This window comes from Musa acuminata, chromosome BXJ1-4 (assembly GCF_036884655.1).
Source record: "Musa acuminata AAA Group cultivar baxijiao chromosome BXJ1-4, Cavendish_Baxijiao_AAA, whole genome shotgun sequence".
NCBI classification, from domain to species: Eukaryota; Viridiplantae; Streptophyta; class Magnoliopsida; order Zingiberales; family Musaceae; genus Musa; species Musa acuminata.
The window spans coordinates 32,782,728-32,801,159 of NC_088330.1; the positions used below are offsets into that span (position 1 = coordinate 32,782,728).

Genomic DNA, 18,432 nt, shown 5'->3' on the forward strand with positions numbered 1-18,432 from the left:
TGTAATTCCTTTATTATTGGCTTCCCAACTCTCAATGCCTCCTTGCATCCCATCCCATCCTATTCGAGAGTGCCGCTAAGGTTTTGTACCACTGCTAAGAGATATCGTCGCTAACGACCCCCGCTAGCATCCTCGTCCACTAAGGTTTTGACATCATGTCAAATAAAATGTTCTCTACCTCAAAACTCCAACTGATCCGATCGACATTCCAACCATACATGCGTGGACCAGCAGCTCTAACTCGACGTCGTTCGAGTCACCGTTCAAGTTGCCTATCATGCAAGAAAGCACATTTACTCCGTCCCGACACCATGACCCACCATCACAAATGTCACGCTCCTCTTGAACTGGCTTTCTCGGGACCACGGCTGCAACCAAATTTCAGGAGAAATTTCTCATATCAGAATACATATATATATAAAATATTCAATATTATAAAATTAAGATTATCATTAACAAAAAAAAAAAAAGGTGTTCATTTCTAGGGAAAACAAAATGAGGCATTCTCATTGAGTCCACCAAACAATGCATCTCAACATTAGTAACATTTTTAACATTCAAGAATTCAGTCCACTTCATCACTAGCTATAAATTCAGATCTAAACAAGTATCTTGAACTAGGCACCACAATGTGTTAAGGTCTCGCATAATATGAAATGCAAATTTAATTACCATTTTGAAACCACTACATTTAAAAGAAACCAGATACCTTTATTTACACGCATTGGTTGCATTCTTTCTTGAAGCACAGAATTGGTGATGGTTGCGTGAAACTAGGTAGGTAGGTACTTTGAGAGAACAAAATAGTAATAGAACTAAAGAAACAAGAGTAGCATTTGTTGGATAATTACGACTATAGATGAGAATATACAAATATCAAAAGGCTAAAAAATAAAAATATGATTTAACTCCACCAGAAAATAGATCTGGCATGACATTGGGCAAAATGAGCAGCAAGCAGACTCCACCATGATGCTGCTGCATATCTAGGAAGCCTATGAGAGATCGAATGATCCCTGGCCTTCCCTGATAGCATAAAGGAGTTTTTTGTACATTATTTCCTGCAGAAAGTATTTCATCAGTGGAATAGCAAACAAGAAAAATATTTCAAACTTCAAGAACTACACGGAAGACGAAAAAGAACCTTGGTCGAGTAAGGAGGGAGTTTAAGGTAGTTTGCACAGGTCATCACACTAGGCAAGTCATCATCAACTGATTCAGGCACCCCATTTTCATTTGCAGCGTTTGCCGGAGTCGAGTGCTGCCACCGAGAAATTATATGCAATGATCCATAGAGAAACAAGTTAGAATGTAAAACATAAAAAGCACCAGTATGTTTTAATAATTCACCTATATGAATATAAAAGGTACCTTCCTAACTATGGTCAACTTTGGGTTCAGTGCAGCTAGACCACCAGGTGGAAGCCTCGGAGCACCAGTCACAAACTGGCAAAAAGCATGCTGCTGCTCTGGTGTGAATTCTCCCATTATCTCAAGCAACTTAAGAAAATAAATAACCATGCTAAGTACCAATTGAAGGAAACTGTCATATATTTCAACTGTTTCTGGCACTGGGAGAATGAACTTACATAAGTAATTGCAGGACTCTTGGCAGTGTACCCATGATCAAACTTTATATGATCAACCAGAGTCTCAGGCTGCAGGATCTAAAAATTGTTATTCTAATTACCTTAAGAGGAAATTAATTCGAAGTAAATCGATAATACAAATAATTTACCTCCCACAGTTCTCTAAGTCCGCAGATTAGGTTGTCAAGTTCATGTGGTGAAAATATTTGCAAAGAGTATATGTCAAAGACCTAAAAAATTAGGTTAATCGAACGTAATAAGTATGATTCAATATAAACAAACCTGATAGAAACAAATGCTACATGGTGCAGAAAGGGGAACATTTTGAGAAAGTACAAAAAGATATCAGGAAATCCTTCTTCAGCATTGACTCACTTCAAACAATTAGATTTTTAATGGTAACAACAAGGTATTTATCCCATGATAAATGTACAGCAAATTGCAAAATTGGATCTTTTCATAAATCAAGAAAATAATCAAACGTGACTTCTCAATATAATACAAAGTAATATACAAATTGAGAAGCAGCAAAGCATACTTTGAAATAAGTCTTCAGTGACTATTTGCATAAAACCAACTTAAGCCAAAGAAAAACCAAGTTAAATAGAACACAGTGATGAAACATGGAAACTCCTCGATCTTGGAAACAGGAAAAAGAGCCAACAGGATTCCCACATCCATCCTAGTCTCTTCACTGAATTGTCAACTAACAATAGTTATCAATAGCCACCTATAACCCGCTAACCAACTTCTTGTCCTGACAATTGAACGCATGGAACTGGGTTTAACTTCAAATAAGGTTTAACAATATGTTCAAGCCATGAACTACCATAACCCAAGTCCTCAAACTTGAGCACATTTAGAGTTGGGGATACAGTATAAAATTTACAATGAATTCAACATAAATATAGCTTGAACTTCAGTTCTTTTTTAGTGTTAAGTCCTGAAAGATATCAAGGCCAGGAAGCGCCTAACACAAATTTCAAATTTAAGCTCAATTTTTGTGTGGATTCGCAATGGATCGAACATAAATGCGGCTTAACCCAGACTGAACCTATTACCGGCCATAATCAGCATAAAAAATCCTTGAACATGACCCCAACAATTCATCCAACAGCTCTCATGTTCCTTAGGCTTATCCCCCACAAGGACTGACAAAATATACACAAAGGAAAAGAAGTGAGATATTGGAAAATTCATTGCCGGGCTACAAGTGCAAACTCGCTCTCAAGTTATTGGAGCCACTCAAGAGAAGCACATTAGCAAGAATGACAAGCGAGAGAAGTTGGCTATTCTCCACGAGCGAACGAAGCCCAATCTGGAGCACCAACTGGAACATTTACCTTGATCTCCTCAAAACGAGTTTAAAAGAACTCTATCCAAGCCAATAAAGGCTTCTTGATATAGAAAACTCATAAGCGAAGGCAAAATCTCGAATCAACAAGGACGAGTCCCGAGTCGAGAGATTGATGGAAGACACCGAATAATGCGTGCAAGACCAACAAGATGTGGCGAAACTCACGACAAATATTACGCTACTCACAAGAGCTCTTCATGAAGGGGGGACAACACCTATATTGCTCCGCCACAAAACTTGAGGGCACCCGGGACACATTGCCACGGTGGAGCCAAGGACATGAAAAAACTCGAGAACTTTTTGTTCGGCATGAAGTAATACTTTCGAGTGACAAGGCCTAACTCAGAAGACACTAGAGTTTCGAGAGTAACCATGTTTCTAAATAGGGATGCAAAACTCTTGTGGCAAACAACACAACAGAAAGAAATCCAACAAGGTCAGTGTCGAGTGGACACATGGGAGGACCTAAAGCAACAATTGAGAACTTAGTTCCTACTTGAGAACACTGAGTTTGTGGCACAAAGTAATATGAGACAACTCTGCGAGAACACTTCCATCCAAGACTATGTGAAGAACCCTTTCGAGATCATTACTAGACAACAACCGTCAACTTCTCACACATTAATGATCGGTTATATCGAAAGTAGCTTGTCAACATATCACTTTGCAAAGGACTGGCACCGAAACGCAAATATTGCACAGGCATACTTGTAAAAGGCAACCAAAAAGATGAAGTGGGCAGAGATGGAAAGGCAACCATAGGATTTTAAAGTCAAAAACTTGGTGTTGGTGAAGCTCCAACCAGCATCACTCTAGTTCTTTAGGCATAAAGTGCACAAAGGATTAGTGCACAAGTATAAAAGGCCCTTCCCAATTATTTGCAAGGTAAACAATGTCTCCTACAAGTTGCAACTGTTGACGTGAATAAAAACTCATAAGGTCTTCCATGAGAGCAACTTGAAAGCCAACCACTTAAATCCACAAGATGCTTCCCGAAATATTTAAACTCATATACCCCCACTAGAGCCTCCTATGAAAAGCGAGTTGAAACCATTTTAGCAAATTGCAAGACAAAGCTACCCAACAGAACAGAGCAGATCGAGTACTTAGTGAAGTGACGAAAGCTTCCTCGAACAAAAGCCAGTTAAGAGCCTAAAGACGCCCCAAGACATGAAGATACAATCATCAAAGCCTACCAGCAAGCATCGACAAGGGTATTAACATCAAGTGGGGAGAATGTCACAGGTGACTATCATGCACTCATAACACCTTTACTAAGAAACTGTTTGTCTCTTTTGTTTGCATGTACATTCGTTTACGTTGTTTTTATGTGTTTTTGCTTAAAAATTAGAAGCAGGAATAATTTACAAAACTACAAAACGATCGCTCATTAGAATGGGCAAAACTACACCAAAATGACTCAATTTTCACGTGTCATGACTTGTTTTCTACAAGCTGCAGTGCGATGCAAAATGTCAACCATCTCAACACCTTTGAACCACTAGGGTGTGACAAGACTGGATGAGGATTTGAGGTAGTATTGGGCGTTGATTGGATTCACAAGTTCGCACCTAATGCCTACAGAAACTTGCCAACGCTCCGACACCCAATAAGCAATCGTTTGTGGACTTATAATTGTTTGTTTGCCTTATAAAGCCCTTTCTCCGTTCTCTCTTGCACACTAAGTGTTTGTTGAAATGTTTGTAAAGTCACAAGTTTGTGGACTTGTTCATTGCACTTTTAAAGGTCCTTCAAAACCTAAGCGAGGTTGTATCTAGACTGACTCTTTGCGGTCAATTAACATAAGAGTACCTCATGACTTAAGTAATTCTAAGTAAGTCCTGACAATATGTACCATATTGATATACAAATTCATATTGTCCAAGAATCCGATTCACCGGTTGTGGAGTCATGTCATTAATTTTGGTGGTAGAAGCAACTATATATAATTTGCTTTCTTTGTTACTTATATATAGAAGTGGCAAAATTACTACCCAATGTCAAAAAAAGATAAATTCACCATCTAATCCTTATTTCAACTTTAGTCTTATTAAATTTAATTTAAATTATATTAAATTATAATTAAAAGGCTTAAAATAGGGTTTTTATTTTTCAGATTTTTTTAGCTTTTTAGGCTTTTTTTAGTTTGTTGGTACATATCGACGTATCAACATACGATACACCGATATCGACCAATATGTATCAGGAACGACACCATTGGTCGGCATGAGATGGGACTTGGATATACTCAACAAGAGATAATCCTAATGAATTGAAGCTGAAAAAACCTGGAAAACAATTAGGAAGGTATTACCTGGTTGAACCCAGCTCTAAATGCCTCCATCTGTTGCTTAATTCCTGTCTTAATTGTTGCATCAACAACTAGAGTAACATACTCTTCCAAATTGTTGATATCAACCTAGAAGCAGCAATAATTAATAATTCATCAAAGACAAAATGGTGAAGAAAGTAACAATATGAACAACAATGTTGAGTTGTTACCATGATATTTTCCCCTCCTCCTTTAAGAATGTAATCAGGGTAGCCAGGAAGAGTGAAATCTAAGCAGAGGTCATCAATTGGGGCACCACGAAAACGTAAATCTGCAATTGCCATTTGATTGTTACCAGGATTTCTCTCTAGAAATTGTTTGTGGCCAACAAGGGCTTGCATCTCTTGCAATATCTTTCCAAACTCAGCATCGAATAAGAGTATATCATGTAATTCAAGCTCCTGTATCAATAAATAACTTTCATCTGTTATAAATTATAATCAAACCGATGGATGAGATCTGAACATTGACAGAATGGAAATAGAATTCTTCACAATGACTTACTTGGCCCATCACAAGTTTGTAAAATGCTGTCGAAAGTGGCAAGTCCAGAAGTCGTCCATCTTGTAGAGCTTTTGCCATTGTCCGACCAGCCAGACGGAAATATTCAATAACTTTGGAAAACTGGCTACCATCAGAGGTATCTGCACTAGGGGGCCAAGGACGAGGAAATAAGCCAAGGGGGGCTTGAATAAGATCTATTCTTCCATCAGGTAACTCTGTGCCTGGTTTCTTTGTTTCTGAACCATAATCACTCCTTCCACCATCTGTTTCATCCCCATCAATTTGCATTGCAGAACTTTCTGATGCAGAGTTGGACCTCCATAAACCCAATTTGACCTTCTGCAAGTCATGACTTAAAAGGGTATAGAACTCTAAGGTTGGACCCAATCCTGTGCCGACTTCACCAAAATATTCAACTTCAAGAACAGCTTTTTGACTAGAATACATCTCCATAACCTTTACAGCAGAATCCAAGATACGATTTCTAGAAACACGGACCTTTTGTCTTTGCAGTCTGCCAACACGGAACTCTCTTTCACTAGCAGAATTCTGATTGTCAGAATTCTGTTGTTGCTGAAGTCGGCGCAATGCACGAGATATACCAAAAGCTGTCGAGTAGAAATATTGCCTCCTGGTTTCAAATGGAAAAAGAAAAGGACATGCTTTTGTCAACTGATAACACCATGGAGGAAGACTACCACTACATAATGCGAGAGCATCCTGAATTTGCCGAGCAAGCTTCGGAGTCAACTTGCCATTCACAAACTCTTCTGGCAGAACCTTTGGACCAATCCTATAAAGTTTATCCAGGTTTGAAATTTTTCCCTCAGCAAACTCATCGGATACTGCCTGCATCCTTAGACGGGTTGATAGCTGATTTAGACTGTCCAACACACGCAATAATGCCAATATATTATATGTAGGATTTGATCGTTCGAGATCACAGGGAAGCTCCCCTTGCAAGATGCTGTCAAGAAGTGAAATTTCTTGCCACTTATTGTCACCGACAGAATCGGAAGCGAAGGCAGGTTTCGAAGACTTTGACAGATTTGAACTTCCTTGGGAAGCCTTGTCAACCTGCCCATCAGCCTTCTGATATGTTATGGTAAATATTTCACCCCATAAGCTATTGCCATCATTGGGAAGATCAGAGCCATTAAATTTTTCATCGCCCTCTTCATTGAGAATAAGTTGGCGTTGAAAAGCTTGATATACAGTAAAGTGCTTGCTAAGCTGCTTCCCTCCTGCTGTGAATATCAATTTATTTTGATGGTTACTTTTAGTGCTAAAAGAGGCAAGTCCACGATAATCTCGACCAACTCTGATACCTCTGCCACCAATGGAAGCAAGTCCTGCCATGGCAGCAGCAGCAAATGACATTGCACCTCTGGAACCAAAAGCACTTTCCCTTTGGAGTTCAGTATATTCTGCCCCTTTGTCTGTGACAGACCTGTCACTGGAACCAGATGTTGTTTGCACTTGGTTATCACTTGCTGAACATGAAACAGCACCATCATCAGCAGAATCTCCTAATTTGACATCATGTACCTTATCTGGTACACAAACAGGAAGAGAGTCATCTCTAAACACCTGAAAGAGCAACAATTATCAGTATCCGCAATAATTAAATAAAAATTGTAAACAACACTGACATGTATGCATGTGGAACTTAACAAGTAGATTCTTCATGTTGACATATGTTTATTAGTCCTAAATTTAGTTGAACACACATAAGTTCTTAATCAATTTAAAGAAGAGGAAACCCTCCGTAAGATTACAAAAAAGTTACAAAATATTCATCACCATGACCTCATGATCATCTTCCTCATCAGAGACATCATCATCCACAATCATAAGAGTGTCATCCATCTCAACCGGAGACATGTCCAAATCTTCATCCTGCGGTCATTTAAGGCTATTTTTATTAATAAATGATGATGTAAAAAATGAAAAATAAATAGAGAGCTCAAATAAAACTAAAGATAGCAAAGAGTTAAACCAAAAAATTAGTATCAAGTCATCGTGCAGCCAAAGGTAAAGAGCTACATCCAATGAACCATCCAAGCAATCACTTAAGAAACTTGGTAATGATACCATTAGAAGCCCATCTTCATCAGGTATGCAATTGTTCACATACCACATGGTATACTTGCAATCCTTACTTGCACTCATATATGCAAAATAAACGCGGTGAGCTAGATCAAGCACTTCAAATATTTGAAAAATATTAATTAAACATAATTAGGCAAAAGCAAATAATAAGATATTCAGAAATTTTCATTCTGCAAACCACATTTTAGCAAAATCACAGTCTAGAACCTGCACTATTGATTGTTACATTTCACAACCCATCTTTTTCTATACAATTAAATTTCCTACCCAATAGTTAACATATGTTAGAAGAAATGAGTATATTCATCCCAGCATACCACTTGAATGTTTAAATTTGTCAGTTAGAAAACATATATACATCCACTATATAAAATTAAAAAAGTCATCTCCTACATAAAATTACCTCCACTGCAAGCTTCTTTTCTCCAAGGGAGAAGGCCACCTCTGCCTCTCCTCTCTCACTCATCTCATTCTTCAACCAAGTTTGTATAGAACAATGAAAATCAATCATTGCTCCTATTGGATGGACTTTATATGCTAATCAGATGACAGTCACTTCACAAATTATCAAATTTTAACATGCCATCTTGGATGTCTATTCTTGTGCATCTATCATAAGATGCTCCTTGTTTGTCTAGGAACTTTTGTGGAAGGATAATTTGAAAGGCAACGAGCCCAATCATCACCATCGGGACTGTGTCGTAGGGATAGATAAATGTTGGACCAGAGCACAGGGGTACCATGTTTACAATCACTGATTTAGAAACAGGACAATATGAGTAAAAGTATTTATTTAATTAGTTGCAACCTATAAGATATAATGTTCTTACAAATTACAATTTGTTTCAACTATCAAAATGTTAGCAAGGTCATACATACAGACACTATATGGAGACCAGCTCCAGCTAATGTGCTTTGTTAAGTCTCAAAAAAATTGTCAGAAAAAGTTCTGCGAAAGAGTCTCAGTGGTCAATAAAATAAATTGTATTATTAATGAACTCCATTAAATAATTTGATGTTCTAATTCATCAACTGGTCACCCATCCTGGAGAAATATTAGTTGATCCATACTGTTGCATCACATCATTTGATTCTGTGATCCTTCAAGGTAACTGTACCAGATCACCTTATTAATAGCCTTGTAATTGTAAAACTAAACCTTCAGAAATTAATGTCTAAACACTTGGGAAAGACATAAAATTGACTGAGATGTGTAAAGTTTAAACATCTTACAGCACAATGAACATAACTTAAACCCTCATACATGACCAGCTTAGTTAGAGTATTAAACATGTTCACACAATAGTTCGTATTTGCTCATATACCCCATAAAATTTCATCCATGGTAACTCAACCAATTTCCCTAAAAATATATTCAGTTGATCCTTTAGAGTGAACCATGCCAAAAAGCGAACCAGTCTAGACACTCTACCAAGTACTTCAATGCTTGTTTAAATTATTGCACCCTTGATCTGTCTGATTTCATTATCATAATAATCTCTGGTTCACTTGAAGATGAAACCTATTTCTTCCTTCGAATTACTATTGTAGACCTGGATCCTAATTTTAAAGCCCCAGCATATATAAAATGTGTAGCAATAATAATTCAAGCCTTGTTTTAAACCTTGAAATTCTAACAACAGTGAACATCTCAAACTGTGGGGATTCAACATCCATAAAAAATATCTGCCACAGCAATATGATAGCAAATGCCATGGATTTTATAGATGAATACAAAAGAACATGATCTTTATTAGAATTAAAAGTGTTTTTAAGTATGTAACTCAATGCAGTAGCAAAAGCTTTAAGACATTTCAATTTTTACGTATTAGAAAAAAGGAAAGGATTCACCCCCAATCCTAAGTATTTCAATCACTTGATGCAGTGTCCAGCAAAGTAGAAAGTGTGGCAAAGCATATGATATTCAAGCTTAGCATGAAAACAATAGTGCAATGATTTATTCAAGTTTTTTATGCTAAACATATCTTATGACATATATTCCTAAGAAGCTATGGAATCTATAATATTTTGGACGATCGCAAGACCATGCATAACTATTCTGTTACTGAGAAAATGTAATTATTAGTTAGGGGTTCATATGTAGGCAACAGGTTATGGCTTTTTTCATATCTATCTCAAAAGATCCATATACCCGATCCAAATGGGGATTATGTGGTGGCTACAAGTTCCGTGCAACTATTTTGAATGATTGGAATTTCAAGCTTTAAGAACTTGAGCATGTGAACATCAGAAATGCAATAAATTATTTAGTAAAGGAAGTAAATATCGTGGACAAACCTCAGAGCTAGATTCACTCTGTGAAGGTTTTATTTCCATCTCTTTATCTGATGCAGCTCTTCTACGGGCAGCATTTCTTGTTTGAGGTCCTCTTAATTCATCAGGAGTACATTTCAGGACAGCCTTACCCTTCCCTTTAGAAGAATTGGCACTTCCATCTGAAGCATCTTTTTTAGCTGGAACTCCAATTGTAACTGATGACCTAGACCTGGTTGAAGGACGATGTCCAGGAGTTGGTGGTGTCGGAGCAGCAGATCCAACAGCAGCTCCAGAATCAGAATTGCCTGTTGATGTTGAAGACTTCTGTACAGAGTCACTTCGCTGAACTCTTGGCCAAAGGAATTCTTCAACTGCAGCTAGACTTGCTAGAGGATCAATTAGTACCACATTCGATGAATAATCACGAAGAGATTTTTCCCCTTGTGCTCGACATAAACGCAACTTAAACGGCTGAAATAAGGACCCTAGACCTGAGAAGCGTGCGCTTCCACTACTAGATCTAGACAAATGACTAATTACAACTGGAAAATGTTCTAAAGAAGATAAAGAATTCTGAAGCTTCTGAACCAACAAACTCATGGGAGTTCTATTTCCTTCCTTAAGTTCCATAGGCAGTGCCGTTGCAATAAAGAACTTGTACCGTTGCAGTGCTTGCTGTCGAAGCTTTGGTAAATTAGCTTCAGAGATTTTTTCTCTTCCAAATGTTCCACAAGTAAAATAATCTAGCAATGCCAGAACAACTCCACTGCCAATAAACTCAAAAGTCGATACACCATCGCCTTTGCAAAGTTCAGCTAGTATATCTGCTATTACTTCATCTAGTTGTTCCTCGCTACTAAAAGAAACATCAAAGGAGCACAACCCAAGTGCTTTAGATTTACCTTTGGATTTTGACCTTGCATCTTCAACAAGGGAATTTAACTTTGAGCAAAGATTTTTCAAACAAAGAAGATCTTCTGTGAGTCCTGCTTCAACTGCACTAGAACCTGCTGGAAAATACTTGTCTTTAAAAGCCTTGGCGTGAGCACTGACAGCAGCACGAAGACTAGAATTGGCATTTGGAACCTCAACTGAAGGCAGAGGTGAGACAGAAATTTCTGATGAAGATCCTTTTGAGTCGTCAACTGAGCTATTTTCTGTGTTCAAGCCACCACTACACCGTCGACTACGCCGAGAACGCCAAGTTATTCCAGGTAAAGCATCATCATCCTTTTCACAGATGGGCGCTAGAGAAGGATCAGAGGATATTAGTATATCCACAGCATGAACAACCCCTTCTCTCACAAACATCTTGGAAAATGTTCCAGGGAGCTTCTCCATGAGAATCTCAGCTATCTGAAGAGCGGGGATCAAAAGTTGTGGATCTTTCCATGCTAAAATACCAGCTAAAAAGCTGCAACCAACATAACAGAGGTCAGTTATGCCACTTAGAATAGAATAATATGGCAGCTACCATGCAAGAGGTTTTAAAAGGGTACATGATTTATGGCAAAGCATTTCATGGAGACTGGTAAGGTACCTGGATATGTTTGCTACACTAAGCAAGGATTGGATCATATCCGCTGAGCTGAAGAACATCAACTTCCCAATTGTAGACAAACATTTATGACGGACAGGACCATTTATACTGGAAGAATATACCTGCTCAATAAGAGTCAAAGGTGTCAGAGCTCAAACAAAACAAAAATTATCACAAACTCTGACCAAAAATGCCACAGAACCTGTATTAAAACCGGAAGTAGGTCCATTCCAAACTGCTGCAGAAGTTCAGGTTGGTCCTGCAATAATTTCCCATGAGCCGATACTTCACTTGTTGTTCCTTTAGGTTCGGCATGCTGACCAGAAGAACTAGGAAGAGAGTTTTTGGCAGCTGATCCTTTCACAAGAACATTAGAAGGCAATGGCAAAGAAATAGTTCCTTGAGGCACGGAAGGAAGAAGCTCATCCACAAGGTTCACAATCACATAAACCTCAAGGAAATAAGTGAAATAAGTTAATAACAAAACATCTAAAGCGAGACCTTAAATCTGCAGTAAGTGAACAGAAAATCTAAATATTATTCCTTAAAGAAACTACTTTTGACACCAAAAATATCATAACAGCATGCTATTTATCACATAGACAGCTGCTAAAGATGGTAAATGCCAATCGTATAAAGAATATCATAGAAAAGGTATACATAATTTGCTTCTTTGCGAATATAAACTACCACCTGCAAGTATCATTTGGTAGGAAGGTAATGAATAACTGAGGAGCCTTTATGAACATGAAAAAATTAAAAAATCAGTTGTATGATGGTGCAATGCGTCTAATGTTAATATTTTAGTGACATGGGGCCACACATTAATGGAACTTGTCGGAGACCAGGAGGCAGAATGACTGCTGAATGGAATCCATATACATTATTTACGCCCATGCATCATGATATTCCACCATAAATATTGTTAGCACATGCGATATGTGGGTATACCAAGCTGCCACCGCATAGTAAATGGGTGTGTGTTGAATGTATCCATTTAGCAATAATAGCATAAGCATCAGGTTCATTCATGGTTCAGGCAGCATAGTGCTAATGCTACCCATTCTGATCCTCCATTTAAGTATCTGGTCAAGGCCAGGAGAAAAATAATATTTGCAATCAACTAGCGGAACTCTCTTAAGCTTGAGATAATATAAGAATGCCGCGTTTGGCTCCAACAAGGATAAATCACTCACATATATAGGATTGTATTGGACACTCTCGACATGCCATAGAACCTCGAAATCAAATGAGAGAACACCGATGGTGCAGTGGAATCAGAATGATAAATACAGTCCAAAAAAACCCATAAAAAAAGATCAGCAAACAGACGATCAATAGAAAAAAGCCGCTATCCACTAATCTGTACACTCCTATCACCCATGCGATATTCATAATGTGAGTTTAATTTACATAGCTCAATATACAAACAAGGCAATCAGTTAAAAATTAAACAGATACAGACTTAATCCAGACTGTATCAAACTAATTATAGTTACACATACAATCACTATTCTCTGCTAAATTTTCTTATATACTTCCCCAGAGGCCTAACCACACAACAATCCAACTGAGACCAATAATCCACTAGGGGATATACAGGATTTGTATAAGCAGAAAGCTAGATAAGATTATCAACAATCTGCAAAGTATACAATGTCAACACTGTTGAAAGTCAAATTTATATGCAAAAAGTAACCAAATTATCAAAAAATTTCTAAAGAACATGATTTCTGCATGCAATGTACAAAGATAAAAGATAAGAAAAGGATGTCAGCAGAGAAAGGACTCATTGAATGTGTTAGACATCAAGAAGAGAAACCCCACATCAGATCCTAGCTTTACTCCACTAAGCTAAGTGATAAGTTGGAGTACTCATAAAAGATAGAAATCATCATACTGATGAAGAATATTCTTTTTAATACCTGGTCTGGCTAAAACATGCTAGTTTGCATAGCTGACAAGGTTGAATGATAACCATATTTTTTGTGTTAGCTCAATTTGTAAAACTCAAGAAGAATAAGTTGGAGTACTTATAAAAGATAGAAGTCATCATACTGAAGAAGAATATTGTTTTAACACCTGGTCTGGTAGAAACATGCTAGTTCGCATAGCTGACAAGGTAGAATGATAGCCATGTTTTTTTTTTGTTAGCTAAATTCGTAAAACTGAAGAAGAATAAGTTGGAGTAATCATAAAAGATAGAAGTCATCATACTGAAGAAGAATATTCTTTTAATACCCAATCTCGCCGAAACATGCTAGTTTGCATGCATAGCTGACAAGGTAGAATGATAGCCATGTTTTTATTTGTTAGCTCTTTTAAAGATGATTTTCTCATTCAGCCACATTAGGCATGCTAACATGATAAGGTTTTCACCAGACACCATATAGCAATACTCTCACAAGAATAGGAAGCAAAAAACACAATAAATAAGAGTACCTGCTCAGGTGGTCTTGTTAAGGAAGGTGAAACAGAAGAACCAGATACAAGCCCAGAACACAGAAGAATGTCTCTAAGTGTGGCACTGATTCCTGAAAGAAGAAGGGTTTTCGCAGCTAGAGGAGATCCACTAGCACATGTAGAGAGAAGACGGAGTATACCCTGAAATGAACATTAAAGAAAGACATAAATAAATTTGAAAAGCAGTCTTCATTCTTAAATGAAAATAGTAAACATGCCTACCGTGTATGTGGACGTGCTAAGGGAGGCTTGTCCTCCTGAATTACCAAGAGATATAAGGCCCGCAGCTTGTGCAACCAATCCATGATTACACAATTCATCTATTTTATCAGGAGATAATGCAAATGCTTCTGCAATTCGCGTCAAGCAGACAGAAGCATGCTCTACAACCTTTCATTGAAATTAGCAGTTAATAAGAAACCAATAACAGGAAAAAGAAAAACCGTTCAACAGGATCCTCAACAATCCCCAAGAAGTTAGTTACTTTACCTTTGAATCATGATAGTTGAGAAGGTTACTCAACAATGGAACTGCTTCCATTACAAAATCAGCTGCATCAGATGGGAGTTTCTTACACATATTTGCTGCAGTGGATAACGCAACTCTCTGGAAAGGAGATTGAAATTAAAATAACAAGGACATGACCACGAATATAAATAGGAACTAAAATAACAACCAACAGCCATCCAACGAGATATCAGCTGGAGTTTGAAATTGATGAAGATTCAATTACCTGAACTCCTGTGGAAAAGAAATCAAGATAAGATAGCACAGCCATAAGTGCACCAGCACGTAAGCAAGCCGTTGGATGCTCTTGTGATATCTTCTTGAGAGCTTGTAGGGACTACAAAATATACAAGCAAATTAAATCATCAAATTGTAACTGGTAGTGAACTTATATTTCAGATTGAGTGGCAAATGGAAATCATTTAGTTCATAAGAAATTGTTCATCAGCAACAGTTTCCACCAAAATTCTGAAGTTAACATTCATGACTCAAGGACAAACTAAAAAAACATCTTATTTATCTTCATCCCATGGTAAAAAATCATTTGTATATTTTTTAATTGCAGATACAACAACTATGAATATCTAATTGAGGAATAAAACAAGTTCAACCTTCTTCAACATATGTTAGCCAATGAAGTCACAAATTATCCCATCTAATGCAGTAGATACTCAAAGCAGAACACATATCTGATCCACTAGCTACTAAAATTAAAATATAAAATAAATACATTGTGAAAAAAATTGATAGAGGGTTGAACAATTTGCTTTTTTTCACTTTGAATTTCATTCCTAATCTGCAACAGCATTCAGAAAAATCAAATAACATATTACTTGGGTAATCCATGTTGGATTTCCATGCCACATGGGATCTATAAATAATAAAACCAAGGTAGAAAATTAGGCATAACAGATATAGGAAACCAGCGCACCTGTTCTGCCAGGTCCATGTACTCTATCGTAAGAAGTCGCGCACAGAAACAAGGAATAGCGCCATAACGAACCACAGCCGAGCAAGATGAAGGTAGAACATCACATAAGTAGGTGAGAGCCCTGGCAGCGAGTAGCATGATGTCGGGATTGCTCTCATGGTTGAGAAGCCCCACGAGCACAGGCACGAATGAGTCAACCGACATCGACAGAAGAGAATCCTCAGTCCCAATGGACAACATCTCACAAAGCTGGTTCAGCGCCTCGAACTGTTTTCCCTCCTCTCCATCAGCCCTCAGACCTGACAGGATCTTTTTCAACCGCCCGCTCTGCTGCAAGGAAGAAGAAGCCGTCAAAGCTGACGACGGTAGGAGATCGTCAAACCCAGCGCCCAGTTTTCTGAGAAGCCCCTGAAGGGCGCTGCTAGCGGATGTCAGATTCTGATGGAGGATGCCAAGACCGCCATCGCCGTCGTTATCATCATCTGCTCCTCCCCCGTCAAAGCTCAGCCCTAAGATCCTTTCAGCGTCCCTGTCCCTCTCTCTCGCCCTGGATGCCCCCGCCTCCTTTCCTTTGTCAGAGGCATCCCGGTCGCGATCCCCTGAGGGCTGACGACTCTTTCCAGAAGTGCGGCGTCGGCGGCCGATAAAGTCTCCGCCGGAAGAGTCCATGACTGCGTTGGCAACGGCGGAGGACGAGGAAGATGGCGGAGACGGCGGGGGGTTCTGGGACCGGCGGGAGCGCGTCGAGAGGGCCGGGGGAGCCTGGGAGGAGAGAGCGATGCGGGGGCGCTTGGCGGGTCGGGGAGCAGCGGGAGGGGTCTGAGAAGAGGGCGCCGACGAGGAGGCCTCCGCCCGCTTCCGGCTGCGTGTTTCCATACAAAGAAGAAAAACCTCCTTCGCCCCTAGGCGGAGGCGGCGGCGGCGGCGGCGATCAAGAATCGACCGAGGGCATCTCCGATCTAAAATAATAATAGTAGTAGTAACGCAAAGATCGAAGCTCTAACCGAGGGGAGGGACCGGAATCGATCGAAATCGGCGGAGATCTCGACGAATCGAGGTAGGTTTTCTAGGGTTCCTTCGACGTGACCAAGGATTTCGAGAGACGGGGCCGAACCAGAGTTCGATGGGGGAGATCGAAGGATTCGGAAGAGGGGCTAAGGAGGGGAGGGGATTAAAAAGCTCCCGAACGCCTTGTATCCGCTCGTTACCGAATACCAACTCGAATTCAATGAAACGGGCCCCCATAATATAAATGGGCCGAGCTTACAACTCCAATTCACTGATCTCAAATTGGGCCAAATTTCTCGATCGGGCCCAATATAAAACCCAATCGCATTCACCATCATATGAATTAAAAAATAATAAAAAATAAACTCATATAGTTAGTCCTTAATCGACCTCATTAAAGTCCATTAGAGATCCTAAAGGAACTGTTAAGCAGTCCACTTAAGCATGCAAGAATGCTTCCTTTCCTTTTAATTAACGTTCATTTATCTTCACTTCCTTGCACACAAATTTTGCGAGTTAATTAGATTGAAGCTCGATCAATTCACGAGATCTAATACATTATTTTTGGGATTTCTTAATTAGGTTCAATAAGTTATTGTATAATGCATTATGTTAATATGAAATCAAAACGATAGATTGATTGAGTTTTTAAATTAAAAATAATATATATTTTTTATAGTGATATGAGGATATTTTAAATTTAAATAATTATGGAAATTGCTACATCATTATAGATCCTAATATAATATATTATCCAAAATATACATTTTTTTAACTATAAGTGGATAGAAAACCAAGGTTATAAATAGAAAGCATTGTGTCTAACGCAAAGTTCATCTCTATCTTCATGAAAACTTTTATTTAAAAATAGATATCAAGTGTGAAAGAGACCTAAATGAGATTGTCATCTAATAATGATATTCTTTTACAAGAGAAAACATAAAGATCTTACTCATCTTTTCTCGATTTTCATGAAGGAACAAGTCGAGTTTAATAAGATCTTTAATTTCGAATTATTTATGTAGAGAAGCCTTATGATGTTGGTTTCTAATAATATTGTTCTCGATAATAATTATATCATCTAAAGGATAGTGGTATTGGTTTTATGTATTGCATACGTATCTCTTCCTTCGGTGAGATATTATATTTGATAAAGTTTTCAACGAAGTAAATAAGAGTTATAATTATAGTCAATCGTAAATATTTTTCTCATAATCAATATTATATTCTTAGATAAATCATTTCATAATAAGATAGATTTTGTATCGTTCGATAGTTCTATAGTCCTTATCTTATAAACTCATTTATATCATCTTATAGATTTTTCATAAGTTTTCTATAGATTTTTCATAAGGTAAGGCAACGTTTGAGTTTTGATAAGATAAGATGGATTAATGGAAGCCTTTTAAGTAATAAGCAAAGTTCATATATAGTGCCAACAACAAAATAACAATGAAGAACTTTTAAATGAGTAGAGGGTTGACATGCTTTTTTAGAACAATGAAGAACAGTATTATGAGAATTTGTGTCCAAAACATTTGTCATTGGACCATCATATACAACATTGATGGGAAAAAGAACACACAAAATATTTATGAATAATAAAGTCTCAAAAGAGAACATGTGATCATTACATTTATATGCCTTGTATTCAACTTTATACCCAAGAAAACAACACAATCTTGATGGAGGTTGCAACTTATGATTGTCATGAGGTTGAAGAAGAAGAACAAAAAAACAAGCACAACAAAAAGAACTTTAAAGATTAAATAGTTTGGAGTTTTACAACTGTAAGTGTTGTAAGAACTGCTT

General features: G+C 38.0%; 1 protein-coding gene across 2 annotated transcripts; it reads right to left on the reverse strand.

Annotated features, from left to right (window-relative positions):
• Positions 1-647: 647 nt before the first annotated feature.
• LOC135585894 (E3 ubiquitin-protein ligase UPL3-like) lies at positions 648-16,775 on the reverse strand. Of its 2 annotated transcripts, none has more exons than XM_065175477.1 (17): positions 15,613-16,775; positions 14,908-15,018; positions 14,664-14,780; positions 14,397-14,564; positions 14,154-14,315; positions 11,914-12,162; positions 11,712-11,833; positions 10,193-11,585; positions 7,592-7,681; positions 5,783-7,372; positions 5,449-5,679; positions 5,261-5,365; positions 1,739-1,819; positions 1,590-1,658; positions 1,372-1,500; positions 1,145-1,261; positions 648-1,061 (listed from the first exon to the last, which is right to left on the reverse strand). In XM_065175477.1, exons 1-17 carry the CDS (start codon positions 16,486-16,488, stop codon positions 996-998), a joined length of 5,676 nt encoding a protein of 1,891 aa, XP_065031549.1. In that variant the 5' UTR covers positions 16,489-16,775; the 3' UTR covers positions 648-995. The 2 variants fall into 2 exon arrangements, with proteins under 2 accessions (XP_065031549.1, XP_065031548.1); XM_065175476.1 differs by having other exon boundaries at positions 1,590-1,667.
• Between the last annotated feature and the right edge of the window lie 1,657 nt (positions 16,776-18,432).

Coding starts and splice junctions, on each gene's coding strand:
- LOC135585894 (XM_065175476.1), bottom strand. CDS start 16,488: ATGGAAACACGCAGCCGGAAGCGGGCGGAGGCCTCCTCGTCGGCGCCC. Junction 11,834..11,913: donor TACTTCCGGTTTTAATACAG/GTTCTGTGGCAT, acceptor CTTATTGAGCAG/GTATATTCTTCCAGTATAAA. Junction 1,501..1,589: donor AGAGTCCTGCAATTACTTAT/GTAAGTTCATTC, acceptor TATTTTCTTAAG/TTGCTTGAGATAATGGGAGA.